Below are 26,960 nucleotides of genomic sequence, written 5' to 3'. Positions count from 1 at the left end.
TGCGGTGGTGTGCATATGTGTGTATGCGTGCACTCGTGAGTGCTCAGGCCAGGGTATTGTGTTCCCTGTCTGTGCTTGAGCGGCTGAATGAACAAGAAAGAGCAAGCACCCACAGAGAGGACAATGTCCTAAAGTCATCCTTGCAGTGAGCATGAATAATTCATACTGTATCTGCCTCTTTCCAGGGCTTCCCAAAATAGCTGTTTTAATTGTTCCTGTGTTGCACTGCTGACTTGAATGTAGTTGTCTTCAGCCCAGAACACTTCAGTGTTTCATGTCGATGTAACTGTCAGGTTTCCCCTCGGAAGCAATAGTCTATTCATTTTCTTCTTTAGGAAAAAGTGATGGGGGGTATTAAGGAAAATCATGCTTTTTAGAAAGGAAAACCATTTTCTTTTCAATTCTTCTGTGATCTCTTTAACCAGTTACCATTGACCTCTCTGGTCCTAAAAATTAAATAAGAAGACATTGGATGGGCAGGTAATGTAGATTTCCTGGCCCCATCAGTCTATGGTGTGATCAGCAAACACTTGGAAATCTACAGACAACTGATTTTTGCCACTGGAGCTGGCTCCAGCCTATGAGAGAAGCCGTGTGTGCTCTAAGTGGCAGAGCTAGAAGAGTGGGGCTGGGTAAGCCTTTTGGAGCCCAGTAGATTACATTACAAGCTCCAGATGCCGGACATGGTGCTGCAGGGTTGACGTTTCCCTGGTGGATTTCGGTTTTGCTTTAATGTATGCTGGTTAGTTCTTATTGTCAGTTTGACGCAACCTAAGTCACATGAGAAGAGGGAACTTCAGTTGAAGTACTGCCCAGATCAGATTGGCCTGTGACCATGTCTGTGAAAGATTATCTTGATTGACGATTGATGTGGGTTGGCCCAGCCTACTGTGGGTGTCACTGTCCTTAGGCAGGTGGGTTTGCTATGTATAAGAGAGCTGGCTGAACATAAGTCAGTGAGCAAGCCAGTAAGCAGTGTTCCTTCATGGCTCTTGCTTTTAGATTCTACCTTGAGCTCCTGTTCTGACTTTCATCAATGGTGGATTGTGACCTGGAAGTGTAAGCCAAATAAACCTGTCTCTCATCAAGTTGCTTTTGGTCGGTGTTTTATCATAGCAACAAAGAAGCAAATAGAACTGTGTGATTATTTTATACCCCAATCCTTCCTCTTTGGATCAGGAATGCTTACTCTGTGCCATGATATGTTAGAAATGTGTCACTTGGTTCTGATTTTATGGGTTTTATAGTTCACAGTTAAGAGACTTTGCACTTTTGAAGTCTTAGAGCAGTCAATGAATTTGGGGACTTTTGAAGTCGGATTGTAGGTTATGTTATGAGATAAACATGAGACTTTGGGGACAAAGGATGGAAGGTTATGGCTTTAAAATGATGGGTCTGAGTGTCAAGTTGACAAGGTGGAGTTGTGATGGCTAGTTTTTGTTGTTTGTTTTTTCTTTCTTTTTTTAATATAATTTTTATTGATTATTTGGGAATTTCACATCATGCACCCCAATCCCACTCACCTCCCATTCCCTCCATATCCTCCCCTCACCCCTGCAGCATGCCACCCCCCAAATTAATTAAAAGCTAAACAAACAAACAAAAATCCACCTTGATCCTCTGTCTTTCCAACACCTTTTCATTCACCCTAGTGGCATCGGGAGCTGTAGTGTGTCACCACCACCAGGTGTGATTGTCAACGTAATAGTATATACTGACACTCCTGAGAAGAGACTCTCCATGAGGAATTGTCTAGATTAGGTTGTCCTGTATGGGTGCTTTTATGAGGAATTTCCTTTGATCAAAATATTTTTATTATTTTTAGTTATGTGAATTTATATGGTAAGGGGTGGGTGTGTGCACATGAGTCCAAGTATCCTGAGAGGCTAGAGGTATTGGATCTCCTTGAAGCTGAAGTTACACATGGTTTTGAGACATCTAATGTGGGTGCTTGGATCCTCCGGAAGAGCAATATGTGCTCCTCACCACTGAGTTATTTCTCCAGCCACCATTTTTTTAACTCTGTTCGTGTAAGTGAGAAGACCCACCCTGAATATAGGCAAGACCATTTCTTGGGCTGGTGTCCGGACTGAGTGAAAAAGAGAGCCAGCTGAGTACTAGTAAGCATGCTTTAATTCATAGCTCTCTGATCTTGACTGTGGGTGTCACGTGACCAGTTCCCTCAAACTTCTACCACTGTGATTTTGCTGCCATGATGCAGAGTAACCTGGAGCTGTGAGCTAAATAAGCCCTTTCTCCTTTAAGTTGCTTTTGTCGGGGTGTTTTATCACAGCGACAGGAAAAGACAAAGACAGGTGCTTATGAGTACTATTAGGAATTTGATATTTGCACACAGAATACACAGTACAGTGTAGACTGTATAAGGGAGTGCTTACATTGCAACCAGAAAGCTATGACCCACTGGTTTTTAATTAATCACAATGTTTATATAGTTGTTAAAAAAAAAAGAGGAAGACGAAGACAAATATGAAGATGAAGAAGAAAGAGAAGGAGAAGGAGGAGAAGAAGAGAGAGAGGGAGAGAGGGGGGCTTTCAAACTTGGATATTTATATTTGGGGTGAGGGGTAGGGTCTCATGTTCCCCAGGCTGGCCTTGAACTGACTGTGTAGCTGGGGATGGCCTTCTAAGTACTGGGGTTACAGGTATGTGCCACGATGTGGGGTTAAACTGGAGTGTTTTAATTCACACACCAATATGTAGAGAAACACAAAGGCGTACATGTACGAAACCAAGTTCCAGTGTTCCCAAGATGTGTTCAGAGCCGCCTCCTTTCATTGATCTTGTCACCGAGATGCTGATATCTGTGCTTTTGACCTTGCCCTTTGTGTTCCTGGCACAGCCTTGTGATCTGGCCCCTCACAGGAACTTGAGCTTTGGCTGCCGGGCTCCAAAGGCTCCTGGCACTTGTGTAGTGTTAACCTACTTTCAGGTCCTGGCTTAGGAATGTTGCTAGACAGGTCTGCTCACTGCCTCCTCCACCCTCTCTCCAGCCTGTGGCTCCTAGGAGCTGAAAGAACTCCACTCTTAGCTGTGCGATCTTATCCCAAGCCTGTGACATCCATTCCACCAGGGGCTAGGCTGGTGTCATTGGTACCTGCGCTCACACGGGTGGGTGTTTCTTTGAGGATGCAGCCTGGCTGACAGTGGTGGCGTGATGCCACCATTAGTCATACCCCGTTCCAAAGCTGCTGAGCATGCTTTAACATGGGCATCTTGGAGTCGATGGGATAGAAGGCTGTGGAAGGGCCATGGGCAAGACCTGGTCCTTTATGAACTCGATGAATTTCAGCTTGTATTTTCCCTGATTTCCCGTTGGCTAACATGCAGGGAGCAAGTGTCTGCCTCACAGAATCACCATGAATATAAAGGACATGATTTGTTTTATGTACAGTGTATATAGTCCGATGCTTGTAACGAATTGGCCTTGAGAATAAGTATTTTTGATGTCCTGGGTGTTGGGGCGGGGGGTGCATATAGGTACATGTGTATGTGCAGGTGTGGGCTCCTGAAGGACAAGGGATAAAAGATGCCCTCCTCTATTGCTCGCTGTCTTTTTCTCTTGAGCTAGCATCTCTCACTTTACCTGGAGCTAACCACTTAACAGCTAGACTGACAGCCACCAAGCCTCAGCAATAGTCCCTCATGTTCACCCTCTCCCTCAACACTGACGTTACAGACCTGTGCAGCTACATATGAGTGCTGAGGATACACAGGTTCTCATGCTTGCCCAGAAAGTACTCTTACCCACTGAACCATCTCTCCAGCCCTTGTTCTCCTTTTTGAAGTAGGGTCTTACTACGCAGCCCATGTTGGCCTAGAATTTGTGTCAATCCTCCTGCCTCAACCTCCTAAATACCGGAACTACAGGAATGCATCGCCACGCCAGGCTTTAAAATGTTTTAATTATAGGCTCCTCCGTTTCAGTCTCACGATGCCCTCTGCCTTTGGGAGAGGCAGTTACTAGAGTTACAGAGACAGTGCCACAAAGAGGGCCTTAGAGATGTCGTATCCCAGCTTCCTCGTTGCCCAGAAAAAGTGGGTGTTTGCCCAAGGACAGAGGATCCAAACTCAGATGTCACTCCTGTCCCAGGGCTCCATCTGAATCACGCCAGCACAGGGAAGGCCCTGGGCAGATGGGGTCCCAGAGAGGGCACCAGGGACCAGTTTTCTCAGAGGATCTGTTTCTCAGGTGGTGAGGCTGGAGTGAGTTTAGCAATCAGATAAGGTTCTGGAATGGCTATATTTCAAGTCATAATGGAGGGCTATGGTCTCTGCTCTTACCGCTTAAGAGGCATCTGGCTAGCTGGTTCCTTGGAAACCCAGTTCATGGCACCAAAAACATCAAAGCTAGGGGCCGAGTGCCCTTAAATCCTTTGCTCAGAAAAGAAAATGATGGCATGTCGTGCCAGGGTCTGTAACTCCAGGTGCTCTGATGAGTCATTGCCAGGCACGAATTTATTCTGAGAGGCAAGTTTTCTAGATTGACCTTTATACCTTTGGGGAAACTGAGGCTCCAAGCTGGGGAAGGAATAGGCCGAGGTTACACAGCGAAGGATGAGCCTGGGTCATTTTGTACAGAACTGGTGTAACCTAACTCCTGATCTGAGGACGAGGATTCGGCGGGGCTCACGCTCTCTGAGGGCCAGCAGGGCAGGCATATTAGGAACTCCAGTCTGCTACGGTGTTGGGCCTTCAGGAGACTATTCTCCAAAGAGGTTCGGCTAAAATAATCAGAGCGTCACAGTTTTCTTTTGGTTCCCAGCCAACGACAGGTCCTCACTCTGTGTGCGTCAGTGTGACTGGGGAATGCTGCTAATGCTATTTCCTGGAAACTGCGCTGAGGCCGAACCCAGCGCCAGCTTGATCTCTTGCTGTCATGAGTGTGGTATGGCCCCCCAGCTGGTTCCTGGGTTTTAATCTCAGCTCTGCCTCTGCACCCTTGGGTGGCTCTGGACAAATCTCTCTCCTTTTTGCTTTTTATCTTTCTTTCTTTTTCTTTTTTTCTTTCTTTCTTTTTCTTTTTCTTTTCTTTTTCTTTCTTTCTTTTTTTTTTGGTGTGTGTGTGTGTGTGCCCTGATTTTCAGTGAAAGCTGGGCCATTCATTTGCCAAATCCTTTTTAGTGCTAACTTTCTTTAATAAGGCTCCTTGAGTGGCCTAACTTAGACATTAGTGGAGTAAATAAATAGCAAATAACTCATGTTCATTGACCACTCACTGTGTACTCAAATACTGTCGGATGCGCTGCCTTGTTTGGCCCACGAAGACCCCTGTGTAGGTCTGAATGACACTTACCTAGAAGGGTCGTTATGGAAATTGGGCTGACGACAGGTTGTCCATGCCTATTTATTGTCACTCCTGATTGCCACAACTGTAGTCTGAGGTCCCAGCAGGTGATACACAGAAAGGATCCACACACAGGTGCACCTGTGGATCTGCAGGGCATCAAGGAAGGAGCACAGCCATATTAACACTGACATGGAGGGGAAGGAAGGGAATAGGCTGGACAGAATGATTTGGCAGGAGGTGGGTCCCTGGTTTCCCAGGTCCAGTATGAAGTCAGAGGGAAAGTTGGTGGAAGGGACATTCTGGAATCTTCCTCCGGAGTTCTTTTTCCTCTTCCTATCCTCAGAAAAGAATTCCAGGAGTGGGTCCAGGACTGGACCAAGAGGTGCCTGGATAAACCAGCCAAACCAAAGCAGGGCCCTTGGGACACTCTGGGGTCTGGAAACAAGAATGTGGACACACAGGTGTTTTGAGAGCAGAGAAGAGGAGAAAGGGAGAGCGAGAGATGTTTTAGAGAAGAAATAGGGACGCCGGCCTTCCCAGAGCAAACGTCATCTCTTTCAGAGTGCGAATACAGAGAGCCAAACACCTGCCATCCCTCAGCTTGTCCGCTTTAGTGTCTATTGGGGGGGCGGGGGGGCTGGCACATGTGGATTCCACGGTGTGCAGAGGTGACAGTCTAATTTCCAGGAGCCGGTTCTCTCCTGCCACCTTGTGGGATCCAGGAATCCATCTCGGGTCATCAGAACTGTGTTCAAGTGCTTGTAACCACTGCACCATTTCACTAGCCCTTTTAACTGGGGGGGGGGGGGGGGGGCTTTTCACAGTCCCCACTCCTCAGGAAGGAAGGCACTGGGGGGCAGGACGAGGCTTCTTACGGCTATTTAAGCCTGAGCAGTTATTCTGCCATAGTTTCCATACCGTATTATGGAAACCAGGGTATATAAGCCACCACACAGCAGCTAACAGTGTTCATGGGCTAGGCCCAGCCTTCTCTAGAGAGGTCACTGCTCTAAGCAGCCTCCTCTTATGCGCAAGGAAACGAAGCCAGGAGGTGAGAGTTGATGTCTATGCAGACAGGTGTAGAGCCCAGGCGGCTGTTGCTCGAGCCTGTGAGTTGTCACTACCGCTGCAGATCACCGGGAGTCAAGAACGTTGCTGGGGCAGTGATGGTGGAGACCCATGTGTTAAGGATGTAAGCCACAGGGTGACAGAATTCCCACAGTGCACAGGTATCTCTCCAAGGATCACATCACCAATGCCTGTTACCTGCAAACCTGTGCTCAGCACTTTCTATGGGTTGTCTTATTGTACAGCCACACCACGATTACAAGATTGGAATTTGTCACGTGTCAGGTTACCTAACCACAACCACAGCTTTAGCAAGGTGGAACCTGGGGTTCAGCCCAGCGTTGAATTCCTGACCCTCTGCGGGTGGCATCTACCTTGAATCCTCCTAGACCATGAAGTGCCCACCTTTGTCCATTCCCTTTCTTGACCTGGCGCCCTGCCCTCCCTGTTCACACTCCATTACCGTCGGTCCAGTCCCCCATCCGCTTGGCTTCTCACGGCTTTCTGGCTTACCTTTTTCTTGTATCCCTACATCCTTTCATTACCTGCGGTTCCCTGCCTCGGGGAGTGTCATGGCCACATCTCCCGCTGAGGAATGTCACGGGGATCATTCCCCATGTCAACCTTGTCTGTCTCCATAGCCACCTGGTGCTCTCTGGAGGACAGAAACAAGTCTTCCTCATTGTCTCCCTGGCACTGGGCTCCTGGGGCCTCCTCCTGCTTGGTGGGTTCACGGAAATGAGAGGGGAAGCTTAGCACACAGGCAGAGAACAAAGGGGTGTGCCCTGAAGTCCCCACCAGCAGCCCAGAGCCCTCCAGCACACTGCACCCAGCCTCACCTCCCTTTCTGTTCCTCAAGTGCACCGGCACCATCCTGACCCACAGCCCTCCCAGTGTGCTATCCCTACTGCTTTTCCCTCAGATCCTCGCTACCTCGCCTGGCTACTTCCTACCCCCTGAGCGCCCGAGAAGGTCACCTTCTCAGAGGCTTCCTGTGACCACAGCTGCCCTTCATTCTCCATACCAGAACCTTGACTTTTTTTTTTTTTCTGGATGCCTTGCATCTCTGAAACATGTGCTGATGATGGGATCGTCTTCTACCCTACTCTATAAGGGCAGTGCTCCGCTGTCCTGTCCTCTTCTGCGACTGTTTCATTAAAGCTCCCAAGAGCCCCACTTCACCCTCTTCGCAGGCTTTGTGAGACGGTTATTTTGATCATCCTTGTGTTTGTTAGAGGAATCAGTGAAGGTGTCAGCGCTGAACCAAATTAAGGAAAGGGAGGAGGAAGACTTTCAAACATGAGGGCAGGGCCTGCTTAGAAACTGGCCAGATGGGGGAGAGTGTTATCGGGAGCCTAGACATCTAAACTATGGAAAGTATGTATGTGAAACAGCCCGGGGCAGGAAAAACCAGCCTGCCCATTCATTGTGCCTGGGTGGGGAGGAGAGCTACTGCTGAGGATAGATTGCTCTTGGATTGGGGTAGGGATAGGGGCTCTAGACTGTGATCCCTCCCAGCTAGCCCTTGGAAGGAGAGAGTCCGGGTGGAGAGGGCAGTGTTCTCCTGGATGGTCATGAAGAGGGAAGAAGCTTGGGCTTGCTCGGGCGGCACAGGGACCGTGGAAGACGACTTACCCATTCTGAATTTAGTCCCCAGAGAATCACAACCCAGTGTTACACTTGGCAAAAATGTTGCCTGCTCCCCCTGCTTCCTGCCTCCCTAGAAGACACCCCGAATACCCAGAGCAGCTTTGGCCATGTGCCCCCCAGAGCCTTAGCCTCTAGGAGAGCTACGGTTTGCTGTGCGAGGAGAGTGTGGGGCCTGTTGGTGCCTCCAGCTCTCCAGCTGCTTGCCCTGTCTCTTGACAGGTGTGCCTGTGTCCCCCTTGTAGAGTACACCTGGCAGAGCCTTCCCTGTCTCCAAGGCAACACATCCGGGCTGTTTTTCCAGGAAGGCCAGTTGTGAAACACTCAGGAATGTTTGTGCTCATTCAGAGATTTGTAATTAGAAAGGGGCAGAACTCGCTCTTGCCTGGCACCTCGCCCTCCTTCCCTCTTGCTCCTCCAGTAGCTGGGTCATCGGATTGAGTGACTGCGGGTTTTAGGCAGCCCTGGACATGGGGTCTGGAGGGCTCGAGGCTGGAAGTTCCAGATCCTGGCCACATCTGAAAGCAGTTACCCCTTCCCAAGGTGAACACGGCAGGTCGGGGGAGCACCACAGCTCCTGGGGATGAATAGGGTCCACAGACAGCCTCTCCCTAGGGGTGTGTGTGTGTGTGTGTGTGTGTGTGTGTGTGTGTGTGTGTGTGTCTGTCTGCAAAGCTAAAACACTTCTCTTCATACTGACTCTGAATGACACCTCTCTGCACACTGAATAATTCATCTCCCTCTTGGCATTTGTTCCAAAGAGAACTTTCTGTCCAGATTTCTGTAAGTCGTATAGTTCCTCCCCATAGCAACTTCCCCGTTTCCCATAGAAGCGCTCTGAGCGTCGGCTGGCTGCTCCCCCATGGCTGCATCCAGGGGGAACCCAGATACAAAACCCAAAGCCTTTCTTTCTCTTCTGCTGCTCTTTCTGACGCCCCCACCCCCCACCCCCCATCGCTGTGCATTCCTTCCTGCTGGGTAAAACGTCTGCCATCACTGCTGGCAGGGACCAGTGTCTTTGCCTCGTGTCCATCACATCACTGATACTACAGCTAATGACCAGAGAGCTTTACCTTCTCAATGCAAGGCTCGAGCAGTATGGGGAGTTCATGAGTTTCTGGAAACTTAATGAAGTTTGGGTCCTGTTCGCCTATCCACGTTCCCATCCCTGGTACCTTGAGAGCCTGAATTTGTACTGATGGCTTGGAAACACTAAACCGTCCTTACGTGTAGGAGCCGTGGCTTTTCTAGGTTTAATGAGCAGCTTGGTACCAAGACACCAATGACGGAAAGCACTCATCACATAAACTCCAGTACCTCTTGTCTGCTTCTCACCTCCCCATGCAGCCACCTCCTCTGCACGTCTAGCACAGCTCCAGATTGTTCCGAGACCCACTGGGTCTTGTTAATTTTTATTGGTAAAGCTCTGGCTCTGGGAGCCAGCACCGGGGCCTCAGGAGATTGAGCCTCTGGTGTATTAACTATGCATTGTCAAGAATGTGCTTTCATTTGTAAAATCGAACGAGAACACCTACTACCCGGAGAGGGAACATGGTTTTCATAGCATGCTTCGTAGGCCTAGATAGAATCACTGTTCAATATTTAATTACACTTACTATACAACCATGACAGCAAATTCTGTTTAAAATAAAAGAAAAAGAAAATTGAAACTATGTTAAAGTTCTTATACCTAGTTTTTTGGTTGTTTTATTTTGTTTTAAGTTAGCTGATTACTACATAGCCCTGGCTGGCCTAGACTTCATTATGTAGACCACGTTGCCAGGTTGGCCTCAAACCTGCAGAGCTCTGCCTCTGCCTCCTGAGTGCTGGCATTAAAGGCATACGCTACCACACCTGACTAGATAATTTCTTTTTAATAAATCCAGTCTCGTGTAGCCTAGGCTAGCTTCCAACTTGCAGAATAGCCAAGGTTGACCTTGAACTGTAGCTCCTCCTGCCTCCATTTCTGGAATTACAGGTGTGTGCACCCATACTCAGTTTTATGTGGTGCTAGGAGTCAGACTTAGGGCTTTGAGCATGCTAGGCAAGTATTCTACTACCGAGTTATATCCATTGCCTTAAGACAACATTTTAACTCTTTTTTTTTTTTTTTTTTTTTTTTTGGGTTTTTCGAGACAGGGTTTCTCTGTGTAGCTTTGCGCCTTTCCTGGAACTCACTTGGTAGCCCAGGCTGGCCTCGAACTCACAGAGATCCACCTGTCTCTGCCTCCCGAGTGCTGGGATTAAAGGCGTGCGCCACCACCGCCTGGCTAACATTTTAACTCTTATCTTTCAGTTTCTCCTCACTCCTCTCCTCTCCCTTCCTGTTTTAGTTAGGGTTTCTATTGCTGTGAAAAGACACCATGACCACACCAACTCTTATAAAGAGAACATTTAATTGGGATGGCTCATTTACAGTTTCAGAGGTTCAGTCCCTTATCATCATGATGGAAAACATGGCGGTGTGCAGGCAGACATGGTGCTGGCTACATCTTGGCTTACAGGGAACAGGAAGTCGACTGACACACTCATTGGTCTCCTGAGCATAGGAAACCTCAAAGCCCGCCCCCACAGTGACACCTTCCTCTAACAAGGCCAAACCCACTGCAACAAAGTCACACCTCCTAATAGTGCCACTCCCTATGAGGGGCCAATCACATGGAAGTACCACACTCCCCTTCCCCCTTTTCCTCTTCCTCTCCAGCTCTCTTGAGATTATTAGAGCCTTTTAACCAGGTGTGCTGTTGTAAACCTATAATCCTAGCACTCGGGACCCGGGGGGGCGGGGGCAGAAATACCAAGAGTCTGAGGCCAGTCTGGGTTTTACAGTGAACCCTGTCTCTAGACAAATAATGAAGAAGACACTATTATAGCCTTTTAGCCCCAGTCTCCCCTTCTGTGTGGGCACATGTATATGGGCACACATCCTTACGCAGGCCCAAAGCTGATGGATAGCAGGACCTGTCCTTGATCACTCTTCTACCTTATTCTTTGAGAGAGACTCCGTCAATCAAACCCAAAGCTTGCCAACATGGATAGTCTTACTAGCCACCTTGCTCCAGGAATCCTTTGCCTCCCCCTTCCAAAGCTGGAATTATAAGTGGGCTGCCACACTCACCTTGCATTTTGTGGGTTCTGGGGAGCTAAACTCTGATCATCTTGCAAACACTTTAACTGCTGTGCTGTACCACCCCCCACACACACACACACAGCCTTTGTACTACATATTTTAGCTCCAAACATGATCATGCTTAACCTATCCAACAACCCGAAGAGTTACATTAGTCTCTACTTCACAGAGGAAAAATTCCGAGGCTCTGGGAGATGAAGTTCTTGTCCAACTCACTCAGCTAAAGAACAATGCTTATTGGATCCTTATTTGATAGTTCTTAGTTTGTTGTGTGTAAAAACATACCCCCGGCCCCAGTCTTGTGGAACCACAGTCTCCCACAATGCAGCAGTGAATTATAAACCAAAGCCAATTGGTAGATACAGTCCACGGCCCCTGAAACCTTGAGTATGAAGCAGGCAGGTGAGTGCACCACTGTCTTGTCAGCCAGGGGCTTTTTCAGTGTCACAGTGTCTCTTTGTCCCTGTCAGTTGTAGCTGAAGTTTTTTTGTGTCCCGGCCTGCCGGCAGTCGGGGACAAATCTCTCCCACTAGCGTCCCCCAAGTAAACACACAGAGACTTATATTACTTACAAACTGTATGGCCGTGGCAGGCTTCTTGTTATCTAGTTCTTATAACTTAAATCAACCCATTCCTATTAATCTATAAGTTGCCACGTGGCTTGTGGCTTACCGGTACTTTACATCTTGCTTCTCGTGGAGGCGACGGCGGCTGGCAGCGCTCCTGACTCAGTATTCCATTTCCCAGAATTCTCCTCTCTCCTTATCCCACCTATACTATACTTCCTGTCTGGCTACTGGCCAATCAGCATTTTATTTATCAATCAATCAGAGCAACACATTCACAACATACGGAAAGACATCCCCAGCAGTCAGTTTTAAGTCTGGTTTAGTTCGGGCTCTTAGTCAGCTCCCTGTCTCTCTATCAAATACCTGTAATGATGGGCTTACAAAGAGAAAGACTTCATTATAGATCACCAGTTTAGGGGCTCCGATCTATAACTGAGCAACTTCCTCGTCTTGAGCCTGTCACGGTGAGGCAACAGATCTTGACAGGAGCACGCGACAGAGCAAAACTGCTCGCTTCGTAGCCAGAAAGCAAGAGATGGGAAGCAAAGGCTGGGGTCCCACTCTCTCGCCTTTAGGGGCACACCTCTCATTAAGTCTCGCCTCCTAAGGGCTCCATCGCTTGCCCTAGCACTCAGCCAGGGGCCAAGCCCCTGACACACAGGCCTGCAGCCAGGGTTTAAGAAGAGAGCAACCATCCAGGTTAAGGAAGAGATAGCCAGTCTTCACCCTTCCTGTCCCGTTGTACCCTAGCTTGCCAATCTGTTGAAAGGGTGCGAACAGAGTCTCCTGGGCTTCCAGAATTGGAGTGAGGAAAAAGACAGAAACAAAGGAATATTAGAATGAGTGTCTTAGGGTCAGAAGGATGGCTCCGTGGATAAAGGTGCCAGCCGTGAAACACCAATGACCCGAGTTCTTTCTCTGGGGTCCAGCAGTGGCACCAATCTGCAATCCCCTATGCAAGATGGGAGTCGGAGACAGGAGGATTACACCGTAGCAGAACACAAGAGCCCTGTCTTGGGCTAGAACTGACAACCAAAAGTTGTCCTCTGACCTCTACAAGGGTATGGGTATGGTTATTCTAGACAAAGGCAGCACAGGAAACCACTGGCCCCATGTGTTAGTTTCCCCGGCTTCCCGTTCTCTGGCTGAAACCCTGGACAAACGGTGTACGGTACAGTTTTCCAGCCTCTACAAGCCTTTGCAGCTTCTCTCGCATGATTTGTTTATCTGTCTGATGTAGCCACTAAGACTTGGTGATTACCGCCAGTTCACACCCTGTGCGATGGGGCCTTAGGGAGTTATTATTGCCAAATCATCAGTTTGGCCGTCCCCGGCAGGGAAGAGCCAGCAGTGGGGACAGGCGTTTGGGAACCAACTCAATCAGCAAATAAATATGGCTGGCTGGCCAGACTCCTGGGGCTGGGGCGTCTGTTCCTCTGGAGCTTTCAGGAGGCCAGCTTTTCGAAGGGCAAATGGGCATGACAAATACAAGACAGGGCCAGGACAAAGACCAGCGTGGGGCGGGGCTAGCCAGCTGCAGGTGGAAAAGCCAGAGGGGGGCTGGAATCCAAGTCACGAAGCCAAGACTTGGCCTGAGAACTGTTGTGCAAACTACCAATTGGAGATGCAGACACCCGACCTCCAGACAGAAAAAATGCCTTTCTGAAGTCACTCCCAAGGTAGTGGCGAAACGTTAGGACCAGAATCCGTTCTCTGCCTCCCTCCTGGGGGAGCCTGGGTGCTACTGCAGAATGTCTTCACCTTCCCGGGGACTCAGGGCCCAGCAGAGGTCATGCTGTAGGGCAAAATGTCTGGATCTGTTGAACAGTCAGGAGAAGCAGGGAGTCCAGAAAAAACAAAACAAAACAAACCACGGCACATTGCAGGAGTGTTGGGGACCGCGGGCTGACAGAATGTGTTTCTCATCTTCCTTGCCAGGTACACCAAACCACTCACCTTTGCTGACTGCATTAGCGATGAGTTGCCGCTAGGATGGGAAGAAGCATATGACCCACAGGTTGGCGATTACTTCATAGACCACAATACCAGTAAGTTCTTTGCTGCTCTTCCCGGCCCCAGACCCCAGACCTCCCCACCCCACCCCCCACCCCCGTGCCCATCCCCTCCCCTTCTTGTGCCCACCCACCTCCACAATCTGGAAGGAGCCCCAGCGGAGTCTTGAAGGCAGATTGTGTTTTGTTTAATGTAGACTTAGAGATGTCAGTGTGGATATAGATAGATAATGTATGCTCATGTGAAAACAACAGTTCGGGAGGGTTTTTAATAGAATCTGAAACTTCTCTCGTGATCCAACTTCATCCAGCTCCTTGATTTTTTAGAGGCAGCATTGCTGATGATTTCTTCTGTGTCATTTCAAATATTTCCAATCGTGTGTTTGTATATGTGTCTATATGCATATTTTCTTCATATGTTTATGTTCATGGATGACTGTCTTCCCATTAAAAAATAAATGCACATTGTCCTATTCAAGTATCTGAAGCCCTAGCGAGCCTCTGGCAATGTAGATGCACGTGCGCCCTTAGGAAGTTAGCCCACTGTCATTTCCTGGGACCACAGTACTCTGATCTAAGATGAATATTCCTACTGTCACTCTCTCCTTCTGGGACGGTGATGGAGGAACTAGTTGGGAAACACAGAAGTGTGCCATCTCTCAAGTGGAGGAAGACAAGAGATGCACAGCTTAGGAGAAGTGGCGCGTGCATCCTCTTAGCCAAGACCATCTCTGTCCTCTGAGATAGTATGCAGAGGGACAGGGTTTTCCTATCTTAGTGTGTCTTTAGAACCATCAGATAGATCCTCTTTATCCTCTCAGGCCAGAGGAAGAGGACAGAGAATGGGTTGTGCCTGGCAGCCTCTGAAGGCTGAGACTATGGTACCAACTTCTAAGTGCCCCTGCATTTTGAGTATGCATTCTGCTCCACGTGCTGTGGCAGATGCTCAGTAGGCAGTGTCTTATTCAGTGCCCCCTGGGACCCTGTGGGGTGTTAGGGTGATTATCTTCATCTCATTGAGATTTAGAGATAGCAGTTGACAACTCAGTACTCCGAGATAAAACATGGCTGAAGGTGAGCATGATGGTGTACACCTGTAATCCCAGTACTAGGGAGTTGAGCAAGAAAACTGTGAACTTGAGGCCAGCTGAACTACACAGTGATTTTTCCAGGACAGCCCTTGGACCCATCTCAACAAGGGGGGAAAGGAGAAAACATGGCTGAGCTGGGATTTGAACTGATACCTAAGAATGGAGTTGTACTTCTGTCCATGCATTTTCTCTTCTAAATTTTCTTTGCCTGTTGTTGCTATGTCTTCTGGGGAAGTTACTGTGCTTAATTCTATCGAGTTCCAAGCCTTTGCCCATCAGGGTACACAGTAGGTGTGCACTTAACCCTTGCTGAGCAGAGAAGGGTGTATGTGCATGAGTGCATAAGGAAGGGGATGAATGAGCAGACTGTTGTTGGCAACAAAGCGTAGGAGAGTATCTGAGAGACAGCTAATGGCATTAATGGCATTGTTGGGGATAGCAAAGGTTTTTATTAGCACTCATGATTGCGCACTGGATAATGAGAAGTAAATATGCCTAATTGAGTGTGTATGGGGAATGAGGTTAATGCTTGGAGGGCTGTATCAGATGCTGGGTTAAACGCTGATGTACTGAAGCCCTAATCAGTCCTTTCCTGTTTCTAATTGCTGAGAGCATCCCCCTCATTAAAATCTCATGGCAGGAGTGGGATTTTAAGGTGCTTCTTCTGGGAGCTGCTGGAGGAACAGAAGGGAAGAGAGTTTAGCAGGCTGTGGCGGAGTTAATTCTCCAGGGGATAATGGCAGAAGTGGTGTGTGTGTGTGTGTGTGTGTGTGTGTGTGTGTGTGTGTGTGTGTGTTTAATGAAATGGGACCAAGCAGGAAGAATGTTACCTGGTCATTTAACCAGCTCACAGGCTACTGGTTCCCTTTGGTTTGAAAGTAGTCTTGTTGGATGGAAGATGCCCTATCTGTAGATGGCAATATCGAGACAAATATAAGGGTGGTGAGTGACTGCTGAGGCTTACTTAACCAGTCAGAGCCATGGAATGGGAGCATTTTTACTTATATGTGTTGTTCTTGGGCAAAATTCTTCTCCAAGTCTGTCTTAGTTTGCTTTATGTTGCTGTAACAAACACCATGACTAAAGGCAACTTGCAAGGCCGAGGGTATTTCAGCTTACAGCCTACAAGTCCCTCGTGAAGTGAAATCAGGGAAGGAACTCAAGGCAGGAACTGAGACAGAGATCATGAAGGAATACTTTTTACTGGCTTCTTCAGAGAATTTCTTATATAACCTAGGACCACCTGGCCAAGGATGGTACCCTTCACAGTGGCTTGGGACCTTCCACATCAATCATTAATCAAGAAAATGCCCTCATAGACTTTCCCACAGGTTAATCTATGGAAACAGTGCCTCAGCTGAGGTTCCCTCTTCCCAGATGATTCCAATTTGTGCTAAGTTGGCATAAAACAAACCAGCACAGATTCATGAGACAGACATAATGCTACATGCCTGTAAGTCCAGCATTAGGGAAGCTGAGACAGGGGGTCTTAAGGCTGAAGCCAGCCAGCAATACATAGAAAGACCCTGTCTCAAACAAGCAAAGAATTATAGACTCAATATACTCGAACAGTTTGCTCATAATTCACAATCCAGCTTGCATTCATTCAGAAACATTTGCTGACTGCCTGTTCTGGGAGCTTGGTATACACAAGAGTGCAGAGTGACTAAGGTCTTTGCCCTTACGGAAATTTCATTTGGGCAGGAGAGAGAGAAAACAAACATCATTGGTAGATGTGGATGTTAGAAAATGTCCTGTTCTTGGGGGGCGGGGGTACGGGACGGGACTGTGGGACTGAGGTATGCTGGGATAGACCTAGGGGAGTCAGGAAGGGACAGTGATGATGGCCGTCATAAAGCTGGTCTTCAGGGAAGGCGAGCTTGTTGGCCACATAAGACTTGATCTAAGACTGGAAGGAACTGTTTCAGAGGACAGAGAGCAAAAGCTCTGAGGCCCGATCACACTCATTCCATTTGTTCAGGGGGGTAGCAGAGCAGTGAGTATGCCCAGAGCACAAAGACTGGGGGAGAGAGGGAGCATCGGGGAGCGGCAGGAGGCAGGAGTGCCTGAACAGCTGACACGTGAGGTAGGAGTTATCTGAGCCGTAAACGTGGGAACTGCTTGAGGTGACTTAGGTCATCAAGGGTCAGTCTGACTGCTCCAAGAGAACAGAACTTACTGAGCAAGCAGCCAAGTGGAGAGCCCCGTGGGAAGTGCTTGGAATAAGCTGGGGCTGCAAACAGGGCAGAGATGATAGAAAGTGTCCGGACTTCCTGGTTGTTTACATATAGAGTGGGAAAGAAAAAGGCCAGAAGGACCCTCCTTGGACCTGAGCCAGGAAAAGATACAGTTGCCATCCACTGACTGAAGAGACAGCAAGGTGGAGTCAGTTTAGGAAGGAAGAAAAGACTTTATTTGGCAATGTTGAGCCTCGGGTACCTTCGCACACCTGGGGTGGGTAGGTGGGCAGTTTAGTGTAGTAACCTGCAGCCTAGAAAATGGATATGGGTGGAAGATGAAGATGGGCAATTGGGAGACGTTGTCGTGTAGATAATGGGCAAAGACTTGAAAACGGACAAGATCATGAAAGGAGAGGACGGCAGAATGACATGGGGGCTGCAGGCTGCGAAAGGGCAGGGAAGAGGACAATCAGCAGTGACTGAAGAGTGGCCACAAAGTGGGAGGAAAACCAAGAGAAGTCTGGGGAGACGGCATGTGGAGGGACAGCCCTCAGCGGTACCAGGCACAAAGAGACCTGGGAATCGGCCGATGGATTTGGCTATTCAGGCGACCACTGGTGACATTGACTTTGGAGAGCAGCTTTGGACTAAGGCTGGAGACAAAAGCCTGACTAGATTTAGTCTGAAAGAAGATGGGGAAATTGAACATAAGGAGCAAGGAACTCCAAAACATGACCCACTTGGTTTTGTGTCTGTGAACATCCTGCCTGGGCAATTTGAATCTGGGATCAAGTTACATTTTTTGCTGCTTCTGAGTCTCTCCTGAGTATTCAAAGGATGTTCACACTTGTGTATTTTAAATACACAAGTACATTCTATGCAGATACATAACACACCTTACCACAGAAAACCAAGGTACCACAATGCCCCTGTTGCTAACCCTCTGGGCTCTCCCCCTACTTATTTGTATTATACACAGAGGGAGACTTGTTATTTGCTTTGCTCTGTGATAATTTTCTAAAGGTGTCTGTGTCTTGTTAGTGTCAGCTCTGTACCCATGAATCCTACATCCATGGATTCAACCAACCTCAGGTTGAAAATATTTGGAGAAAATTGTAGCCATAACGAACGCCATGGGTCTCCCTTTGTTGTTCTCTAAATAATACAGGATAATAGCTCTTGGCAGAGGATTGGTGTTTGATAGGTATTATGGGCCGTCTAGAGGTAAATTCAGGTACATAGGAAGACTGTGTAGGTGAATTATAAATGTTAGGTCATATAATTGACTTGAACATCAGTAGATTTTGCATCTGTGGGTCAGTTGAGAAACAGTTTCCATGGATACCAAGACACAAACTATATGAGATTATGAAGTCAAAAGATGGAAACAGGGGCTGGAAAGATGGCTCAGTGGTTGAGCACTGGCTACTCTTCCAGAGGTCCCAGTTTCAATTCCCAGCATCCACATGGCCCCTCACAACCAGATAACTCCAGTTCCAGGGCATCTGGCACCCTCTTCTGGCCTCCTTGAGCATTGCACACATGTGGTACACAGACATACATGCAGGCAAAACACCCATTAAACAAAAATGGTTTTTAAGCCAGGCGGTGGTGGTGCATGCCTTTAGTCCCAGCACTTGGAAGGCAGAGCCAGGCAGATCTCTGTGAGCTCGAGGCAAGCCTGGTCTACAGATCGAAATCCAGGACAGGCACCAAAACTACACAAAGAAATCCTGTCTCAAAAAAAAAAAAAATGGTTTTTAAAAGATAAAAATCCTTTGAGAACTTTGCGTATATAGTATTAGATTGACGAGTATCCTCAAAGGTCTGTATCAATCTATTTTTCCACCACCATTAGGTACTATTTTCTTCATCCTTCTGCACTATATGACTATTTTCATTTCTTTTTTCTTTCTTTTTTTTTTGAGATTATAATTTAATTATAACATTTCTCCCCTTTTCCTTTCCTACCTTCAATTTCATGGCCTCATTTTGACTAATTGTTAGTTGTGCATGAATATAATATGTGTATATATATATATATAATATTTATACATACTACATATTCCTAAATATAACCTAGTCAGTCCATATACTGTTACGTGGATGTTTTCAAGGGCTGGCCATTTGGCATGGACAACCAGTTGGTGTGCTTTTCCCTGGGAAATACCACCTCTTCCCCTCCCAGCTTTCCTTGTTGCCTGCAGTTCTTTGTATAGGATTGAGACCTTCTCTCCTTCCTATTTGCATATTCCCCCCCCCCCCCCCCCACACACACACACAATGTAAAAGCAAAGAGCTTTTATTTTCTTTAAGCTCCAAGCTTGGTCCCTCTGTCTGTCTGACACAGCGGTGAGAGCAGAGAGCCCTGAGCTCAGGTGGGACAGAGTTTTTCTCATAGCAGAGGTTGGGGTGAGGGGATTTCCAAGGTCCAGAACCCTGATTGGCTGACAATTGTCTAGGGGTATCTGTAAAATGAAAATATGTGTGTGCTAGACTCCAGGACATCTGGCCGCCTTATCTAACGGTTGGAATGTGTGGGATGTCAGGTACTTTCTCATCCCTGGGCATATTCCTTGGTGCCATCCTTGTACAGCTCATGTTTGTCCAGTCCTGTTGGTGAGACTTTATGGGTGTGGCTTCCCATATTACTCAGGGACACAATCTCACAGCAAACTACTTTCTGATCCTCTCTCTGGCTCTTACAGTCTTTCCAACCCCTCTTCCCCAATGTTCCCCGAGCCTTAGCTGCAGGAGTGTTTTGTAGATCCATTGGGATTGGGCTCTACAGCTCTGCATTTTGATTGGTTATGGTTTTCTGTAGTGGTCTCCATCTGTTGCAAAGAGAGATTTCCTTGATGAAGGGGTGAAGATGACAGTTATCTGTGGATATAAGGTCAAATGTTTATAGATTGTTGTTAGGGATTATGCTGGTTTAGTAAATTAGTGGTTGCAGATTCTCTTCCAGTAACCATGCTTTCATTAGCCCTAAGTAGTTGGCTAGGTTTCCAGTACTGGGCATGGTTTCCTCTTGTTGATCCGGTCTTATATCCAATTAGAGAGCTGTTGGTTACCTCCAAGGTGTGTGCCACTACTGCATCCCTAGGGTTATCATGTTGTACTGTTCATAGTAGTTCATATGCTTCACAGGAGTCATAGCTGGGTAGGATTGTTGGTTGCCTACCTTCTTTGGGAGCTTGCATGTGCCTTCTGGTACCATTAAGGCTAGTCCACCAAAAGACAACATTCAGGTCAAATCCAGCTCAGAGGTCTCATATTTTTTTAATTCATTTTTTCATAGGTTTAGATTATTACTTGGCTAGTTTTAATTTGTAGCTCTCTGTATCATAACTGTATTGCATATTTCCCAGGTGTTCAACGGTTTTTAAAACAGTTGCTCTTTATGTTGTTACATTGTTACATTGTCAGAAAATACTGTTGTTAACTTTGTGGATGTGGTTGCTGTGTGTGGAAAGCAGGTGTGTGGATGGGTGTGGGATGGGTGTGGTGGCACACACCTTTGATCCCACCACTCTGGAGGCAGAGCTGGGAGAATCTCCCAAGTTCCAGGCTAGCCGGATTTGCATAGTGAGTTCAAGGTCAGTGGTGGGTAAATACTTCGAATCTGCCAGAAATTAAAAGTGGGGAGACAAGGGGAGAAGAGGATATGCAAAGTTCCTGAGTGTAGTAGTTGTCTACCTTGCATGGAGAATGTGTATATAGGCAGAGATCTCGAACATAAGGTGGTGGGAGTGAAATGGTTCTCTAAACCATAAATGGAAAGATTGTTGAGGTGGCTGCCTCGCCTCTCTGTGGGGAGATGTGTGTGGAAGGAAGGACAGGGAAAGATGTTTTCAGTTGTACACTTGGTAGTATGCTTAACTGTCCAACCGTGCCCTAACTTAATACATGTCAACAACATGTATAACTTTAGTAAAAACAAGAACTGAAAAAGAGAGTTAGCCTAGATGATCTTGAAGAACCTGCCCCAGTGGGACATTATCTATTGTGAGGTACAGCCATGACTGTAGGAGGCCTGGGATGTGGGAGGGCCACTTTACAGAATGACCAGTTCAGAACCAACAGTATTTAACATGACTCCATCAAGGGACCTTCTGAGTACCTGGTACCACAAAGAATAGACCTCAAGAGTTGCTGATACAATTGCTTTCCATATGGAAATGTGATAGGGGAGAGAACTCTTTACCTCTACCCTCACTTCACTCCATATGGGAAAACAAATTCAAAATGGCCACGGCCCTAAACATAAAAGCTAAAATTAGAAAACACCTAAAAGAAAGCACAGGCAAAAACCCAAGCCTGGTGTGATAGCATATGTCTGGTCTCAACACTAGGTACTATGCTTAATCTTAGCTAAAATGCTGAGAAGTGAGGGTTCCACACTAGAGAGACTAGAGAAGGGATCGCTTAAGACCAGGAACTCAAGACCAATTGCAGGGGTGGGGAGAAAAGGAGGAAAAATGAAGCAGGAGAAAATCTGAGAGATTTTGAAACACACACACCCCAGAGAAAAGGAGAAAATATTTGCACGGCGACCACATTCAGAATATATCAAGGACTCTTACACCCAAGAAGCCCAACAATGGCTAGAGAGATGGCTGAGCCGCTAAGAGCATGTTCTACTATTGCAAAGAACCTAGGTTTGGTTTCCAGCACTCATTGTGAGCCTGGCAGCTCATAATTCCTTCTAACTCCAGGCGATCTTATACCTCTGGCCTGTGCAGACTTTCATGCTCATGTACATATACCTACACACAGATATACACATCTGCATCACTAAAATAAAAATAAAATATCTTTAATAGCCCAACAGATGAGAAGATGGATGAAAGATGCACATTTTTTCAGGCAAAAACATTTCCTGTACAACTTTGAACCAGTTGTTTAACCTTTCTGTGTCCTAGTTCTGTATTTTGTGCACTGGAAGTAGGATCAGAATCTACTGTGTAAAGTTGATGCAAAGACTGAAGAATTGAGGCCATGTAAAGTATCTAGAGCAGTTAGTTATTGGCTCAGAATAAACATTAAATATATGCCTGCTATTTATCATGTTTTTGTACAGTGTATCTCCACGAATGTGAGGTTCAGTTAAAACCTGATCTTGATTTTTTTTTTTTTTTTTTTTTTTTTTGGTTATGTGACTAATCCAGATGGAACTGCTTTACCATGTAGTAAGTTTAACCCATTTACATTTATTGGGAGTTTGTGTACATCATACTTTCGTTTTCTAGTGGTGGATTCTGTAGCCCACCAAGCAATGCAGTAAGTATGTATACAATGCTGACATATTGCCTTGGGATCTATTTCAGAAACCACTCAGATCGAGGATCCGAGGGTGCAATGGCGGCGGGAACAAGAGCACATGCTGAAGGATTACCTGGTGGTGGCCCAGGAGGCTCTGAGTGCACAAAAGGAGATCTACCAGGTGAAGCAGCAGCGCCTGGAGCTGGCACAGCAGGAGTATCAGCAGTTGCATGCCGTCTGGGAGCATAAACTGGGCTCCCAGGTCAGCTGTGAGTACCTCCCACTGCTGGGGCCATTGCCAGCATCCCCCACTAGTACAGCAGGGACTGTCCACTGAATACTCTCAGTAGCTTCAGTACTTACATCTGCTCTCTTTCCCCCTCCATTCCTTGTACAAACTATCAGACTCTCTATTGTCCCTCCTGTTACTTTTTTCTTTCTTTGGTTCTCTCTGTGTGCATATGTGTGCATTGTGGGCACATGTGTGCACTGACGCTTGTACCCATGCAGAGAGGTGGAGGCCAGAGGAGGATGTTGGGTATCCTGCTCTGTCACCCATCTCTTTATTCCCTTGAGACAGGGTCTCTCCCTGGAGTTAGACTGGTGGCCAGCAAGCCCCAGCATTCTTCCTGTCTTAGGCCCTCCCCACATTGCTGTAGTTACAGGCACACACAGCTGTGCGTGGCTTTTTCCATGAGTGCTGAGGATCCAAACTCAGGTCTTGATGATTGCACAGTGCTCTTACCTGCTGAGCTGTCTCCCCAGCACCCCACTTGTTTCCGTGTTGAGCAACAAACTCTTTGCCATTTACACCTTGTTTCATTCTATTTCATTTATACTCATTTTGGAATGTTACCCAGGTTCCGTATCACCGCGTTCAAAGCTCATCCATGGCTATGGGAGATGGGGAAAAGGGAGTTGTTTAATTGGTACAAGATTCAGCTTTGGGGGGAAAAATGTCCTAGAAGTGGCTGATAACGATGGACAATGCCACCTTTACTTTACCAACATTAAGCAGGAATATACTTAATGTTGTGAACAGTGTGGGGCGGGGGTTGTTTTTATTGTTGCTGTTTTAAGGTTTTTGTTTTCTTTTTTAAACTTTGTTGCATGTACCACATGCATGCCTGGTGCCTGTGGAGGTCAAAAGAGGGCATTGAATCCCCTGGACCTGGAGTTACAGACAGTTGTGATCCACCAAATAAGGATTAAGAATGAGCCTGGGTTCCCTGCAAAAGCAGCAAGTGCTCTTAACTACTAAGCCATCTCTCTAGCCCCTGATTTTTGGTTTGGGGACAGGGTCTCATCATGTAGGCCACACTAGCCTGGAACTCACTATATAGACCAGGCTGTCCTTTAACTCACAGAGATCTGCCTGCCACTGCCCCTTGAGATAAAAGGCGTGCGCCACCATATCCAACATTGTGTACATTTTAAAATTACATTCTGTTTTGTGTGTGAATATGTATTTAGGCACACACATGCTATGATATGTGTGGGGAAGTCAGACGACAATTTATAAAACACGGCTCTCTCTGTCCACCAAGTGGGTCTCAAGGATCGAATTCAGGATGTCAGGCTTGGTGGCAGGTATCTTCACCACTGAGAAATCTTGCTAGTGCCCTTCATCACTATGAGACAGAGTGGGTGGCCTCTGTCGTGAAGAGTGACCTCTAACTTGCTGTGTAGCCAAGGCTTGCCTCGAACTCCTCATCCTCCTGCTTCTACCTCCCAAGAATAGAGGGATCATGAGTGTATGCCACCACTGCCCGGCTGTGTGTGCTGTTTCTATGCCGGTTTAATACAGTACTGAGAACAGAACCGGGGCCTCATGCATCCTGAGAAAGCATCCTACCAAGTGAGCGACATCCAGCCCTGTGTTCTACACATTTTACTACAGCTTCCAAACAAGCCAGCAACCTCCAGAGGTTTCCTATTACTTCTTGTGAGGCCTACAAAGCTCTGTGTGACCAATACCTGCAGACCACCCTTGACTCATCTCAGGTTTCCATTCACTAGCATCCAGGTGGACTAAGCCTCTCTCACCCCGTTCTCCAGCTTGCCCCTCAATTTTCTACCACAGGACATTTGCACTCACACTTCCTGGCATGCATGACAAACACCTCCTCATCCTTCAAGCCTGATCTCTTGGGCCATCACCACCAACGGCTCTGTCCAAAGCCCCTTCCCCAGGTTGGCCCCAGCCTCAGCTCTGTGGCTGTCTGTCACTGCACATGTCACAGCGCATCTGTTTGCACTATAGGTTGGTGGTATTTATAGATTTATACAGTCAGGGCTCCTGCCTTCCTTATTTACCCCGGTGTCACAGGAACAAACCAAGCCAGGCTGTGTCCTCCTAGAGCTGGGTAATGCCAGCTCACTGACTGCCAAGGATCCTCAGGGATCAGAACTTTTTTATTTCAACACTTTGTTGTTGTTGTTGCTGCTGTTGTTGTTGTTGTTTAGGTAGGGATAAGGCCCAAGCTAGCCTTGAACTGGAATTCTGCTTCTACTTCCTAATTACTGGGGTTATAGACATGCCACTGCTTTACTAACCAAATCTTTGCTGCGTTTACTGAATGTTTATTACACACCAGGAACGTTCCTACAAATCTGTATATGATATTTCCAACAACCCTTCTGGCACTCCTCTTCAACTCAAGTATTAATTAAGAACTATTAATAGCCACCCTAACAGATAAGGAAACCAAGGCTCAGGATCAATAATGTGCCCACGGTCTTACGGGTGGTGAGAGACAGTTATAACATGCAAACCCATCTGTCATCTCTGCCACTTTGAGTATGGGCCAGGCAGTGGGGATAGGCATGTGACCATGGTGTCTGGGCATCTGTGGTTTGGTTGTGATGCCCTTGATTTGGGAGGTTCATTCAGCTACAAGGCTGGAGTCAGCCCTGCTGGACCGCCCACTGTCCCAGTCCTGACCTCCTTAGCCACTCAGGAGCTCTCCCCGGGATCTCAGCTTCTGTGGGTCCAATGACAGGCTGGGTGCTTTTAGGAGGCTTCTAGCCCCGAGTTTGACTTAGTCAGTGGGAGCTGACGTAGTACCATAGACTAGATGGCTTCTGCCACAGTGTTCTCCCACAGTCGTAGACGCTGGACATCGGAGATGAAGTGCCGGCATGGGGGATGGGTGGGTGGGTGGGTGGGGGTTCCAGTGAGAGCTCTCTTGATTTACACACAGCAGAGAGAGGCTGCAGGCTCTCTGGTGTCTCTCCTCTAAGGCCACTAATCCCAGCACAGCAGCCCAGTTCTCAGGACCTCACTTAAGCCTGCTTACCTTCCAAAGGCCCTGCCTCTAAACCCCCATCATTTTGGAAGTTAAGGCTTTATGGGAATTTAGGGGTTCAGTGCACAATATTCTCATTGCCACAGTCCTGAAATGGAGATACTGTTGATGCTAGTGAAACTCAGGCTTGAAAAGGTGAAGTTGATGTTTTTCCTTTCTCTAAAGCTCCATAGTTTGAAAGGTGGCAAATACTCTTTCTTTTTTGGGGGGTGATAAGATGCTTATATGATAAGAATAATCACCAACAATTCATTTGCTAATTTTAGACTGTCAAGTGTTCCTTTTTATTGGAGATATTTGCAGCCTTTATATATAGGATGGAATTAACACCACCAGTAAATAGCCAGTTGCTACCACAAGCCCTGTGAGATGGGTGCTTCATTGAGGTTTTTGCACAAAATATTTCATCCAAATCTTTCTAATCATGAACACAGCCAGATATATCCACAATGTAGACTCGCCTGAAAGATAATTGGTCTAGATTTTTTGTTTTGTTTTGTTTTGTTTTTTGTTTTTGTTTGGTTTTTTGTTTGTTTGTTTGTTTGTTTTTTGTTTTTCGAGACAGGGTTTCTCTGTGTAGCTTTGCGCCTTTCCTGGAACTTGCTTTGGAGACCAGGCTGGCCTCGAACTCACAGAGATCCACCTGCCTCTGCCTCCCGAGTGCTGGGGTTAAAGGTGTGCACCACCACCTCCCGGCTTGGTCTAGATTTTAAAAGGCTGAAGAAGCTACTCTGGGTGGACAAGAAGGCATGGGATAAACCATGACATCAAGCTGACTGTCGGTAGCTGTTGAAGACACTGATGGCTTTGAATGTGGTGTGTGTCTTCAGCTTTTGCTGGTGTTTCCAAACATCATTTGTTGAATTCTTTTTTGTTGTCTTTTGGGGGGGGTGTGTGGCTGAGGGATGCTGGGGATCAAACCTAGGTCCATGTGTACTCTAATCACATTCTATACCCCCAGCCGTGTTAAAGAGTTCCTGTGAACTAGGAACATTCCTAACCAGGCAGAAAGAGTAATAAACAAATGAGGGAATGTTAAACGCTGGAGGATCTCATCACAGATGGTGAAGCATGCTCAGAATCCCAGTTACTCCAGAAGCTAAACCAGGGATTACAAGTTTGAGGCTAGTCTGGGCTACATAATGTGTGTGTGTGTGTGTGTGTGTGTGTGTGTGTGTGTGTGTGTGTGTGTCAGAACTAACTTAAAGGGGTAGTAGGGATACATGGAACTCAACAATAGACTGCTTGTCTAACATGTTCCAGCCCTGGGTTCCATCCCCAATATCACCAAAATAAACAAAACCCTGGGTGATCTAGGTGAAGGATGTATCAATATTGGTCATGTCATTCTTGGATAAAGTTGATAAAACTAAAGGTCAGAT

The 26,960-nt window shown here is 47.1% G+C and overlaps 1 protein-coding gene across 2 annotated transcripts in view; it reads left to right on the top strand.

The window, feature by feature from the left end:
• The window catches only part of Wwc1 (WW and C2 domain containing 1), a 141,898-nt gene that overhangs the window by 44,192 nt on the left and 70,746 nt on the right, over window positions 1–26,960 (top strand). For both annotated transcript variants that reach the window (XM_059270350.1, XM_059270351.1), the window contains exons 2-3: window positions 13,661–13,770; window positions 22,336–22,539. In XM_059270350.1, the coding sequence (XP_059126333.1) occupies window positions 13,661–13,770; window positions 22,336–22,539 (314 nt within the window). The remainder of the gene's footprint in view (window positions 1–13,660; window positions 13,771–22,335; window positions 22,540–26,960) is intronic.

This window comes from Peromyscus eremicus, chromosome 8a, assembly GCF_949786415.1.
Source record: "Peromyscus eremicus chromosome 8a, PerEre_H2_v1, whole genome shotgun sequence".
In the NCBI taxonomy this organism is placed as follows: domain Eukaryota; kingdom Metazoa; phylum Chordata; class Mammalia; order Rodentia; family Cricetidae; genus Peromyscus; species Peromyscus eremicus.
Note: the sequence above shows the minus strand (reverse complement) of the source record. Positions and strands in the feature narration are given on the sequence as shown.